This window comes from Ranitomeya imitator, chromosome 2 (genome assembly GCF_032444005.1).
Source record: "Ranitomeya imitator isolate aRanImi1 chromosome 2, aRanImi1.pri, whole genome shotgun sequence".
Lineage (NCBI taxonomy): Eukaryota > Metazoa > Chordata > Amphibia > Anura > Dendrobatidae > Ranitomeya > Ranitomeya imitator.
Genome location: NC_091283.1, coordinates 28,982,344 through 28,996,274, shown reverse-complemented (window position 1 = coordinate 28,996,274; position 13,931 = coordinate 28,982,344). Strand labels below are relative to the sequence as shown.

Here is a 13,931-nt window from a genome sequence, read left to right as displayed (position 1 = left end):
GGTGCCATCTTGGTGGAGTCAATTTTCTTTTTTCCACCAGCGATGGCGCCTGTAGCATTTATCATGTTCCGAATTATGCTACTGCGCAGGTGCGGCCGGCACTATTTTGAGGGAGACATTTTTTTTTCTCAACAAATTTATATCACTAAATAAAGGAGTCAGCACAATATATACTGCAAAAATAAGTAATACATATCGGATAAGTCAGATACTCCATGCATATCAGGGCATATCAACAGCATAGCACAGTGTTGACTTGTGGTGTCACCCACCTATAGATTACAATCAAGAGTTAATCAGTAATCAGCAGATATTTACATACATATGATAGTACCATTGCCTCCTGCAGGATGCGCTGCCCAGCACCGACGTACGTTTCAGCACAACGCCTCCTGCTGGTCTTTTTGTTGTGATACCACTTGCTCGTTTCCCACTTTTTATTTATTTATTTTTGTAAACAGTTTCATTGTTTTCAGTACAGCTTCATTTTTTATTATATTCTGGTTCTTTGCCTATGATTTTTTCCTTATACGCTACAATTCATCAATGTAAAAAATAAACAGGTATTGCGGGACTTTTTACTGGCCACAGACTGCTGACATTTAGCTGACAATTAAGGACCTTGTCTTCTCTTTTATTAAACTTTTTAGGCAAAACATTTCTATTTCACATAAACACCAACACATAAGTGAGGGCCGAGACAAGTTTATTTCAGGAGCGATTCTGGTGACATTGGACATTCTCAGTAATGTCATTCACGCCACTATGGGCATGTTTGTAAAGCTGCTAACTAGTGATGAGCGAGTATTCTCATTGCTCGGGCGATCTCTGAGTATTTGGGTGTGCTCGGAGATTCAGTTTTCTTCGCCTCAGCTGCATGAGTTATGGCTGCTGGACAGCCTGAATACATGTGGGGGTTGCCAGCTTGCTAGGGAATCCTAACATGTATTCAGCCTGTCTAGCAGCTGTAAATCATGCAGCTGCATGGCCAAAAACTACCGTAAATCTCCGAGCACTAACAATTACTCGGAGACCACCCGAGCGTGCTCGTGAAAACCCAAGCAACAAGTATTCTCACTCATCACTACTAAAGACCTGAAACATCTGGTGTTTTAGCACAAATCCAGTGACAGGTTCCCTGTGGGGATATGTTCACAAAGTATTGCTAATGGGCAGCGCAAAGGGTAAAATATGCAGCTTAAACGCACCACTTCCATAATGAAATTTGCAGTTCTATTTACCTCTGCGGATTTCACTGCATTTTTCACTACAGGAGGTTTGCAGTGGATATCACTCATGTCCGTGTTCCCCTATACTGTGTAATGTTGTGAAATGTTAATGAAGTGATGTCCTACACTGAGTCCGGAGATTGCTCAATATACCCCTCAGCCTTCCCTATTGTCATTATTATTATTCACCCCTCACCATCACAGGGCGTGCAACATCTCGGCACAGGCACACAATACTCACCACTGGGCGCCTTGTACCGTCCTTTCCTTTCTATAATAACAAGAAAAGACAAAATTAGAACAAATCCCCACATCCTACTTGTCATCTGGTCCATCTTCCCTCCATTATCACAGCTGCCATTGAAAATAACAGAAACACAATGGACGCCGTGCACCAAGGCTATGTGCACATGTTGCGGATTTTGCTGCAGATCTGCAGCGGATTGGCCGCTGCGGATTTGCAGCAGTTTTCCATGAGTTTACAATACCATGTAAACCTATGGAAAACAAAATCCACAGTGCACATGCTGCGGAAAAAAAACACGTGGAAACGCTGCGTTGTTTATTCCGCAGCATGTCAATTCTTTATGTGGATTCCACAGCGGTTTACACCTGCTCTTCAATAGGAATCCGCAGGTGTAAATCCTCAGGTGGAATCCGCACAAAAACCGCGGTAAATCCATGGTAATTCCGCAGGAAATCCACAGTGCGGATTTATCAATATCAGTGCGGAAAAATCCGCACACCATTCCCGCAATGTGTGCACATACCCTAATAGGCAAGGCCGTACATATGGGTCATCATGTCGGGTGAGTAAAGGCACCATTTTTCACATTGTAAAAATTATTTGAAGTTATTATAAAAAATAGCTAAAAACTCTACAGCTCGGTGGAGGAAATATAAAAAAAAAGATGAATGCTAAAAATAAAATACCTTGATATCCAAAATATATATTATTGAAGAATTTTATAGGATCAGCTGCACACAGAATATACAGTATTTACAGATTGATAGCCAGTATTTTACTATATTTCAGTGACGCTATATCTTTCTGCACTGACTATATACTGTATCCAGGGAGGCCACATAATTATATACATCTGTCCTGATAGCAGAGCCATACATGGCTCTGGACTGATGGATGTCTCCAGTTCTGATCTCTGCAGATCTAAGACTCTAATGTCCGGTCCTAGCGGTAGAGAGCAGCGGAGGAGCACACTACAGAAATTTAAGGGTTAGTAAATCATTTGCTCTATACCAGGAAAGATCTTTAAACAAATTATTAAGCAACATGTATTCAAGTAACTTTATGAGAATTAAATGATTAACCAGAGCCAGCATGGGTTTGTAATTAAGTCACGTCAGACTAACTTAATTTCCTTCTATGATAGAATCACTGACTGGGTGGATCAGGGAAATGCAGTAGATAAAGTAGATCTTGACTTCAGCAAAATATTTGATAAAGTATCTCATACTAACCTTATTGAAAAAATGGCCAAGTATGGGATTGACAAGGCTACGGTTAGGTGGATGGATAACTGGCTCAGTTATCGGACACGAAGAGTGGTAATAAATGGTTCCACATCCAGTTGGAAGAATGTCTTAAGTGTGGTACCACAAGGCTCTCTCCTGGGCCCAGTGTCGTTTAACATCTTTATCAATGATTTAGATGAAGGCATTGAGGGTAAACTGATTAAATTTACTGCTGACACAAAGCTAGGAGGGATAGCTAATACTAGAGAAGAGAGAGAGGATTCAAAACAATCTAAACAAATTGGAACTGTGGGCAGAAACTAAGAGAATGTTTTTTAACAGGGATAAATGCAAAGTCCTACATCTGGGCAAGAAAATTGAAAAATGTATATACAGAATGGGAGGAATAGAACTAATCAACAGCACATGTAAAAAATACTTGGGTATACTAATAGATCACAGACTGCACATGAGTCAACAGAATGATGCAGCAGCAAAAAAGGCAAACACAGTTCTAAGATGTATTAACAGAAGCACAGAGTCTAGATCACATGAAGTAATTATCCCCCTCTACTCCTCCTTGGTCAGGCACATCTTGAATACTGTGTCCAGTTCTGGGCACATTTTAAAAAAGACAATAAAAAACTATAGCAAGTTCAGAGAAGAGCTACCAGGATGGTGAGCGGACTGCAAAGTATGTTCTACGAGGAACGGTTAAAGGGTCTGGGAATGTTTTGCTTGCAAAAGAGAAGGCTGAGAGCAGACTTAGTTGCTGTCTACAAATATCTGAAGGGCTGTCACAGTGTAGAGGGATCATTATTTTCATTTGCACATGGAAACACGAGAAGCAATGGAATTAAACTGAAAGGGAGAAGATACCGATTAGATATTAGAAAAAAACGTTTTGACAGTGAGGGTGATCAATGAGTGGAACAGGCTGCCACGAGAGCTGGTGAGTTCTTCTTCATTGGAAGTCTTCAAACAGATGGTTTAGTGAAGATGTCTGAGATAGTTTAGTGAATCCTGCGCTGTACTGAGTAGGGGGTTGGACACGATGATAGGTAATTGGGAAAAGGAAAAAAGAGGGGAAAGAATGTGATTAAAAATTAACTTTTATTTATTAAATAATATGTTTTATTAAAACAAATTCACATACATACATAGTAAGGATCCTAGTAAGGATGTATATTCAGTCACAGTTAGTTGTCTTGTTATATTCACAACTGTGACAGATTATAACGGAGTACCAGCTATATCATACCAGTTACATAATTTATTGATAATACATATTACTGAACACTGAGGTCAATAACACATCTTTGACCCTGTGCCATGCGTCTATTGGACATCATCAATTTATATATTTTATATCAGGCATAAAATCTGAGACTCTATTTATGGATATATACGAAACCCAACCAATAATTAACAAGAGATAATGGTTAGGGATCCTATCTAATTGTATCTCTGCAGTCAGGTTTTATATCAGGACCTTAGTGGGTCACAGTTGTGATTATAACATAACAAGACAACTAACTGGGACTTACTCAAATCCTTACTGGGATGCATGTGAATTTGTTTTAATAAAACATATATTATTTAATAATTCATTAATAAATGTTAATTTTTCTTCACATTTTTCCCCTCTTTTTACCTTTTCCCAAATTACATTCTACCTCTTGTTGGTGTCCACCTATGTGAATAATGTCTGATGAGATTTGACGACATAACTGCTGTTAGACATGATGACCCTGGAGGTCCCGTCCAACTCTACCCTTCTATGTAGCTAACATAAAATATAGAACTCAGAAAGTGACATGTATATGCAGTGCACAGCACCAGGTCTCACTGTAGGCACTGTGCATTTACAAAAATTAATTTAGAAAAATGCCTGGTGCCTACAGTGAGACATGGTGGAGGCACTGTCCTTACGTGGGGCTGCATGAGCGCTGCTGGTGTTTGAGAACTACAATTCATTGATGATATAATGAATTTTCAGATGTGGTGACTTTATAGTGAAAAAGAAGATGCCACCATCACTCTGGGCCTGTGGTAGACATATACCTCTCCAACATCTAAGGCCACTGTTGCATTTCTGAAAAAGCACAGGGTAAAGCGATTCAGTGGCCAAGTGTCTCCTGATCTTACCCAACCGAACATCTATGAGGAAGTCTGAAGAGATAAGTTGTCATATTTCTCCATCCAGCAACTGGGGTCTAAAAGAGCTCGTTCTTGTAGAATGGAGAAAGATAGGTGCTACAATATGTCACCAACTTCTTCATCAAAGGCCTAGAAGACTTGGTGCCGTCCTTAATAATCAGGAAGGTCATATGTGGCACCCCAGGAGTTTGGGTACCACAGTGATGCTGCCCTCCTCTCGGGGAGGGTAGTGCCATGCTTGGAGACAAGTGGAATCCCTTTGGCAGGTAAATCTTACACATAACACCTTCTCAATCAGGCCAGGAGGGGGAGCTCTAAACCCGGTTTTAGGGTAGCTTCCTTAAATAAAGATCCTGGTCTGGAGGAGGAGTCAGACAGTTGGTCCCAGGAGACCAGTGAGAGCAGACAGTGTGTGAGTGAACAGTGAAAGGGAAGGAGCAGAGGAGAGATTGAGAGCTCAAGGAGGCTGCAATTGGGCCTTCTAGGAGCCATAGCGCAGAGATCGGGTGCCGGGAGCCCGAGGCTGTGGGGAGCTGCAAGCCCCATAGCAGAACCGGAGGGCATAGAACGCTAAGCAAATTGCCCATACAATGCCTGAGGTACAACAACAGTTGGAGCCTGGAGTTACCACGTCAGAGACCCCAAGAGAACGGCTCAAGTTGCCTACCGTGCAGGTACTGTCCCAGGACAGGAGAGAAAGGGGTACCTTGCCTGCAAACTATAAGCAGCAAGGGACCAGAATACCAGCGCATAGTGGAAGGCTCTTAACCTGACCTGCAAAGGGGACTTCGACTTGTTTTCACACTGCCTGGACTCCTTCTGGACCTGTTGCCGGTACCCTGGACTGAGGCTGACAACAACTTCAGTACACCAGGTAAAGACTGCAGCCCTGTGTCCTCCGTTATTTACCGGCAACCCATCATCCTTGCCATACACCTTGGGAGCCCTGGGGACCCCGCTTCACCTGTGGGAAGCGTTACCATCTTGCTGCAACAACATCACCCCAGAGGACCCCTTTAAGCAGCGTTGGTCCCGTCTGAGCGAGATCCACAGGTAGCATCACGAACATAGACTTATCAAATCCCCTTAAAAGATCTTTCCCCTTTTAATTGAGCGCCCAGGGCCACGGACCGGGTCGCAGCCACTGTGACATCCCCTTTAAGTGCGACCGGACCCGGTACCGAGTATCCCCACAGCCCTGGGGGCGACTCACATACACAATACTAGACATAGGAGTATTTGATGTGGGTGTACTCATTTTTGCATCAACCAATTTCAGTAAAACAACATTTTGTAAAGAAAGTTATGTTATTAACCTCACTGTCATGTTATAAGTGAAAAAAATGTTTTATGAGACTGAGTTTTGTCAAAATTTGGAAAATTGTTCGTGTTCAGTGAGATATTGATTAAAATTGTACTTTTCGAAAGGGGTGTACTTATTTATGCTGATTGCTGTATATGACAATTACTTTTTTTCTAGAAATGCTCTTTGACAGTAATCCTAGTGTGGCACCCCAGGAGTTCGGGCACGACAGTGGTATCGCCTTCCTCTCAGGGAGAGTGATGCCATGCTTGGAAACGAGGAGGATACCTTTGACAGGTAACCTGTACATTCAACACGTTCTGATTCCAGGCAAGATGAGGGAGCTCTAGACCCGGTTTCAGGGGAGCTTCCCTATGTATATGTTCTGGCTTGGAGGAGGAGTTAGAGTAGTCTGTAGAGAGTGAGAAGAAGGAATGAGCAGAGGAGAAGTGAGGAGCTGGAGGGGAGCTGCGACTGGGCTCCCACCACGCTGAAGCGCAGGAACCGCACACCGGGAGTCCGAGGCTGTGTGGGACTGTATGCCCCACAGCAGAAACTGGAGGGCATGAGATTGAAAGTTACTTGCCCACAACTACACCCGAAGGCAGGGCAGCATACAGAGCCCGGTGTCACCGTACATAGAGACACCTGTAAAAAGGCTTGTGCTGCCTGCCATGCATGTACTGTCCTAGTACACAGAGAAAGAAAGAGAGAGGACCTTGTGAGAAGCCATAGGCAGCAAGGAACGCACCTTACAGCGCAGCAAGGAAGGCTCCTAATTCCACCTGGCTAAGGGGATCCCTAATCGTTTCCAGGCTGCCTGGACCTCACCATCACCTGTTACCGATACCCTGGACTGTGGCCGTAAACCATCAGTAAAAGGTAAAGAGACTGCAACCTTGTGTCCTCTAATTCTTTCTGGCACCATACCATCTATCATCTTTGCCTACTACACCAGGAGCCCTTGAGATCCAGCTTCACTTGTGGGAAGACAAACCATCCCTGCTGCAGTACCATCATCCCTAGTGGACCCCTTTAAGCAGTGTCGGTCATCCCTGACCGAATACCACAGGTGGCGTCACGAACATTCATTATTCTAAATAACCCCTTTAAAGATCTTCCCTTTAACTTGGACACCCAGGGCCACGTACCGGGTCACTGCCACCGTGACCTCCCCTTTAATGATGACCGGACCCGGCCAGAGTTCCCCGAGGCTCTAGTGGGTGCTCCACTAGTGTAGAAGAGAAGAGATGCGATATTACTGGCACTTACTTCTACACACGAGAAATCCAACAATGCTGACAATAATGACCATACCGATCAACACAATGATGATCACGATTATGACCTGGAAACTTGACGATATTGGTTCTGGTTATTAAAAAGAAAGATAAATATGAGCTGCAGATTATACTGAGAGCGTCATGTATCACATTAGTCTCCCCTGTGGTGATTATGTATGTGTAGTGTGTAGTATTACATACATCTCCATCTCTATATCATGTATCACTCACATTAGTCTCCTCTGTAATGATGATGTAGGTGTAGTGTATAGTATTATATACATGTACATCTACATCTCTCTCATGTATCACTCACATTAGTCTCCTCTGTAATGATGACGTATGTGTAGTGTATAGTATTATATACATGTACATCTCTATCGAATGTATCACTCATATTAATTTCTGTGGTGATGACGTATGTGTAGTGTACAGTATTATATACATGTACATCTCTATCTTGTGTATCACGCACATTAGTCTCCTCTGTAATGTTGACGTAGAGCAGATGAAATAAGTATTGAACACGTCACCAATTTTCTAAATAAATAGATTTCTAAAGGTGATATTGACAGAAAATTCTCACCAGATACTAGTAACAACCCATCCAATCCATACAGGCAAAGAAATCAAACCACAGATGTCAACAAAATTAAGTTATGTGTAATAATGAGAAATGACACAGGAAAAAAGTATTGAACACCTGACGAAATACAAGTGTTATAAGCCCTGCAAAGTGCTGGCACCAGCTGAAGCCTATCAGTAATTAGAAAGCAATCCTGCCATTTAGTTAAAAGTAATATCAGCTGGTTCAACTGATGGCCTATAAAAATATGTCTCATTACCAAGATGCTGTAAAAGAAATATCTTACGATGGGTAAAACCAGTGAACTGTGACAAGATCTTTGCAACCTTATTGTTGCAAAACTTGCTGATGGCATTGGTTACAGAAGAATTTCTAAACTACTGAAGGTTCCAGTTAGCACTGTTGGGGACATAATCCAGAAGTGGAAAGAACATCATTTCACCATAAACCGGCCACGACCAGGTGCTCCCCACAAGATTTCAAACAGAGGAGTGAAAAGAATTATCAGTAAAGTTGGCCAAGAGCCAAGGACCACCTATGGAGAGCTACAGAAAGACTTGGAATCAGCAAGTACAATTGTTTAAAAGAAAACAAAAAGTAATGCACTCAACCTCAATGTTGTGTATGGACGCTCACCACAGAAGACTCCATTGTTAAAGAAAAAGCATGTCCAGGGGAGTTTAAAGCTTGCTCAACAACATTTAGACAAGCCTGTGAAATACTGGGATAATATAGTCAGGTCAGATGAGACCAAAATGTAACTCTTTACAAGCCATAATACACATCATGTTTGGAGGCCAAAAGGCACGGCATATCAACTCAAAAACACCATACCAACAGTGAATTTTGGAGGTGGGAACATCATGTGGGGCTGTTTTTCTTCATACAGTACTGGCAAACTTCATATAATTGAAGAAAAGATGAATGGACAAATGTACCGAGACATTCTTGATAAAGATCTGCTGCCATCTACCAGGATGAAGAAGATGAAATGAGGGTGGACATCTCAGCAAGACAATGATTCCAAGCATACAGCCAGGGAAACTCTCAACTGGTTTCAGAGAAAGAAAATAAAGCTGCTAGAATGGCCGAACCAATTACTGGACCTGAACCCAATAGAAAATGTATGGAAGCAACTAAAGCTCAGAGCTCATAGAAGGAGCCCATGGAGTCTTATGATGGGCCGAGAGTTTGCATGGAAGACTGGTCCAAAATCCCACCTGAGCAATGCCTGTGACTAGTTTCTCCGTACAGGAGGCGTCTTGAAGCTTCATCACCAACAAAACGTTTTGTAAGAAGTATTAATTAAATGTCAAGAAAATGTATTCAATACTTTTTCCCTTTGTCATTCTCATTATTACACATACCTTAATTTATGGACATTTTCTATGGTTTGATTTCTTTGCCTGTGTGGATTGGATGGGTTGTTACTGACATCTGGTGAGAATTTCATGTCAATAGCATCTTTAGAAAGCTATTTACTTAGAAAATTGGTGACGTGTTAAATACTTATTTCACCCACTGTATATGTAGTGTATAGTATTTCATACATGTACAGCTACATGAATCACCCATATTAGTCTCCTCCACTGTAGTCAGGGCCGGCGTCAGCACCCGGCGCACCCGGGCAAATGCCGGGGCCCTGGCAAGACGGGGGGGCCCATTTGGTAGTACACGTGACGTCAGCCGCCAGCGCGCGTCACTCACTACATCCGTCCCCCGGCGGCGCCTTGGCTGCAGGGGGCACAGTCAGCTGTGTCTCTGAGGCCATTTAGCTGGCGCCTGACGCTGCGCAGCTGCAATAGCAGCAATACTCACCGCCGCCCGGCCCTCACCATGGATACAGAAGAGAGAAGACACTTCCGGGTCGCGACGCTGGGTCATCTCTCCTTACATCCAGTCGGCGGGCAGAGAGGACAGAGAGAGAGAGAGCTGCAGTTCGGAGTTGGACCGCGCCGCCTGAAGCCTTCCCATTCCAGGCACTGGTTCAGAATCTATCTGTCCAGGCTGCGTCCACCATCCAGATGATCCAGCACAGGAGAGGACAGATCCGGACTGGCAGCGCCAAGCAGGAGGAGAAGAGGACGAGTAGCAGCTGCAGCCTGCAGTGTGGACGGTGCACACCCTCTCCTGCTGTGTCCACAACGAGGGGGCCGGCGAAGCAGTGAGTAATGTCTCTCAGTGTGAGTCTGTCAGTGTCAGTGAATCATCTTCGGTGAGGGTCCGTCCCAACTCCCAACGCTGCACTTTGCGGGGGAAAGGGCGGGGGGGACCGGCCGGGGGACTGTGGAAGTAAGCGCTGCCTATAACTACTGAGTCAGTGGTGGTAGTTATGACTAAGTAAATGTGAATCTAATGTATTCAGCCACCTGTGATACTCGTACAATCTGCAGCTTTCATGTTTGTTTTTTTTTGTAACAGATTTAAATCGTGAACTGAAAGTCTGAAAGTCACATCTGTGCCCATATACATCATGGTTCGCTGACAGTGTAGACTCACGGGCTGTGCGTTATATACTGCGTGGGCTGTGTGTGTTATATACTGCGTGGGCTGTGTGTGTTATATACTGCGTGGGCTGTGTGTGTTATATACTGCGTGGGCTGTGCGTTATATACTGCGTGGGCTGTGCGTTATATACTGCGTGGGCTGTGCGTTATATACTGCGTGGGCTGTGCGTTATATACTGCGTGGGCTGTGCGTTATATACTGCGTGGGCTGTGCGTTATATACTGCGTGGGCTGTGCGTTATATACTGCGTGGGCTGTGTGTGTTATATACTGCGTGGGCTGTGTGTGTTATATACTGCGTGGGCTGTGTGTTATATACTGCGTGGGCTGTGTGTTATATACTGCGTCACAGACTCACGGGCTGTGCGTTATATCCTGCGTGGGCTGTGCGTTATATACTGAGTGGGCTGCGTGGGCTACGTGCATCATGAATCGTGGTATAAATGTGTTAAAGGGGGGTTTGGGGGGGCCCACTGAGACTCGTTCGCCCGGGGCCCTCAAAAACCTGGAGCCGGCCCTGACTGTAGTGATGACGTATGTAAAGTGACATCAGTCAATCCTCCCAAAAGACTATGTTGATGAGTTATCCTCCCGGTACGGACACTACTCACCCCATTGTATAAGGAGCGGCTCCTCCAGGCTGCTGTGATCCACATAACAGCCGTATCTGTCGCCATCTTTGGGGGTCACTTCCGCGCTGACCCTGATCTGATAGGTGCCGTCAGGATTGGGGAGGATGTTTGTGGTCTCATAGGAGTGAACCTCGTCCTCCCCGTTCTTCATCCACTTCACATCCACAGATCGGGGGTGAAATCCGTACACCTGGCAGTGAAGCTTCATGGCGTCTCCTTTCTCCTGACCGGACACCTTCACCTGGGGCCGAACTGAAAGGAAAGAAGAGAGAAATGGAGACCGTGGAGCACAGATCTGACCCGTCCTCCTGTCTGGGGGTCCGTACAATCATCAGAGCCCCCTGTACTGTGTATAACACTCAGGAGACCCTCGTGCTTTTGGGGTATAATAAGAATTAACGTTTCTGCCGTCAACCGATCGCTCTAACCTACGGCCATATGTTCACAATGGCTCACATTTATTATTCAGGCTGGTTCATTTTGGCAGAAATGCCATAGTACGGGTTATCCAAGAAGTATCGTTTCTCCTTGCGGAGAGTGACATGATAAGCATGTCGAGGTGAGGAGACTTAAAGCCGCAATGCTCCTCTGGAAAATATGCAAATTGTCTCTTCAGAGAGGAAGAGGACTAGAACTCTAGTGCCACCTATTGGAAGTAGCAATCCTACTTGACTGTTAGGATCGCTACTTCCAATAGGTGGCACTAGAGTTTTAGTCCTCTTCCTCTCTGAAGAGACAATTGGCATAGTACAGGTTAAAAAGAGGAATTGAAAATTACATCAAATTTGTACAAAAATTTGCAAAATTTCTCCCGGTGTGGTAAAGCTGTCAAAAAACGTTTACCGTATATACTCGAGTATAAGCCGAGATTTTCAGCCCAAATTTTTGGGCTGAAAGTGCCCCCCTCGGCTTATACTCGAGTCACGGTAGCGGTGGGGTCGGCAGGTGAGGGGCTGAGGGCGCTGAGGTATACTTACCTAGTCCCAGCGATCCTGGCGCTGTCCCTGCCGTCCCACGGGCTTCGGCACTGCAGTTTCTTCCTCTCTTCAGCGGTCACGTGGGACCGCTCATTACAGAAATGAATAAGCGGCTCCACCTCCCATAGGGGCGGAGCCGCTTATTCATTTCTCTAATCAGCGGTGCCGGTGACCGCTGATAGAGAAAGAAGCTGCGGCACCGAAGACAGGAGGGGACAGCGCGAGGATCGCCAGGACTAGGTGAGTATAGCATATTCACCTGTCCTCGTTCCAGCCGCCGGGCGCCGATCCATCTTCCCGGCCGGCGCCTCCATCTTCCCGGCGTCTCTGCTCTCTGACTGATCAGGCAGAGGGCGCGATGACGCATATAGTGTGCGCGGCGCCCTCTGCCTGATCAGTCAGAGCAGAGACGCCGGGAAGATGGAGGCGCCGGAACGAGACGCCGGGAGCTGCAATCAAGGGAGGTGAGTATGTGTTTTTTTTCTTTATTGCGGCAGCGGCGGCACAAATTTATGTGGAACATCTATGGGGCACAGTGAACGGTGCAGAGCACCGTATATGGCACAGCACAGCTATGGGGCACAGTGAACGGTGCAGAGCACCGTATATGGCACAGCACAGCTATGGGGCACAGTGAACGGTGCAGAGCACCGTATATGGCACAGCACAGCTATGGGGCACAGTGAACGGTGCAGAGCACCGTATATGGCACAGCACAGCTATGGGGCACAGTGAACGGTGCAGAGCACCGTATATGGCACAGCACAGCTATGGGGCACAGTGAACGGTGCAGAGCACCGTATATGGCACAGCACAGCGAACGGTGCAGAGCACCGTATATGGCACAGCACAGCTATGTATGGGGCACAGTGAACGGTGCAGAGCACCGTATATGGCACAGCACAGCTATGGGGCACAGTGAACGGTGCAGAGCACCGTATATGGCACAGCACAGCTATGTATGGGGCACAGTGAACGGTGCAGAGCACCGTATATGGCACAGCACAGCTATGTATGGGGCACAGTGAACGGTGCAGAGCACCGTATATGGCACAGCACAGCTATGGGGCACAGTGAACGGTGCAGAGCACCGTATATGGCACAGCACAGCTATGGGGCACAGTGAACGGTGCAGAGCACCGTATATGGCACAGCACAGCTATGGGGCACAGTGAACGGTGCAGAGCACCGTATATGGCACAGCACAGCTATGGGGCACAGTGAACGGTGCAGAGCACCGTATATGGCACAGCACAGCTATGTATGGGGCACAGTGAACAGTGCAGAGCACCGTATATGGCACAGCACAGCTATGGGGCACAGTGAACGGTGCAGAGCACCGTATATGGCACAGCACAGCTATGGGGCACAGTGAACGGTGCAGAGCACCGTATATGGCACAGCACAGCTATGGGGCACAGTGAACGGTGCAGAGCACCGTATATGGCACAGCACAGCTATGGGGCACAGTGAACGGTGCAGAGCACCGTATATGGCACAGCACAGCTATGGGGCACAGTGAACGGTGCGGAGCACCGTATATGGCACAGCAATGGGGCACAATGAACGGTGCAGAGCACCGTATATGGCACAGCACAGCTATGGGGCACAATGAACGGTGCGGAGCACCGTATATGGCACAGCAATGGGGCACAATGAACGGTGCAGAGCACCGTATATGGCACAGCAATGGGGCACAATGAACGGTGCAGAGCACCGTATATGGCACAGCAATGGGGCACAATGAACGGTGCAGAGCACCGTATATGGCACAGCTATGG

General features: G+C 45.9%; 1 protein-coding gene across 1 annotated transcript in view; it reads right to left on the bottom strand.

Moving 5' to 3' along the window:
* LOC138661539 (class I histocompatibility antigen, F10 alpha chain-like) overlaps positions 1-13,931 on the bottom strand; it is an 82,933-nt gene that overhangs the window by 17,142 nt on the left and 51,860 nt on the right. Inside the window, exons 4-6 of the mRNA XM_069746337.1 lie at positions 11,153-11,425; positions 7,438-7,536; positions 1,471-1,500 (exon numbers count right to left, since the gene is read on the bottom strand). Of these exons, the coding sequence (XP_069602438.1) occupies positions 1,471-1,500; positions 7,438-7,536; positions 11,153-11,425 (402 nt within the window). The remainder of the gene's footprint in view (positions 1-1,470; positions 1,501-7,437; positions 7,537-11,152; positions 11,426-13,931) is intronic.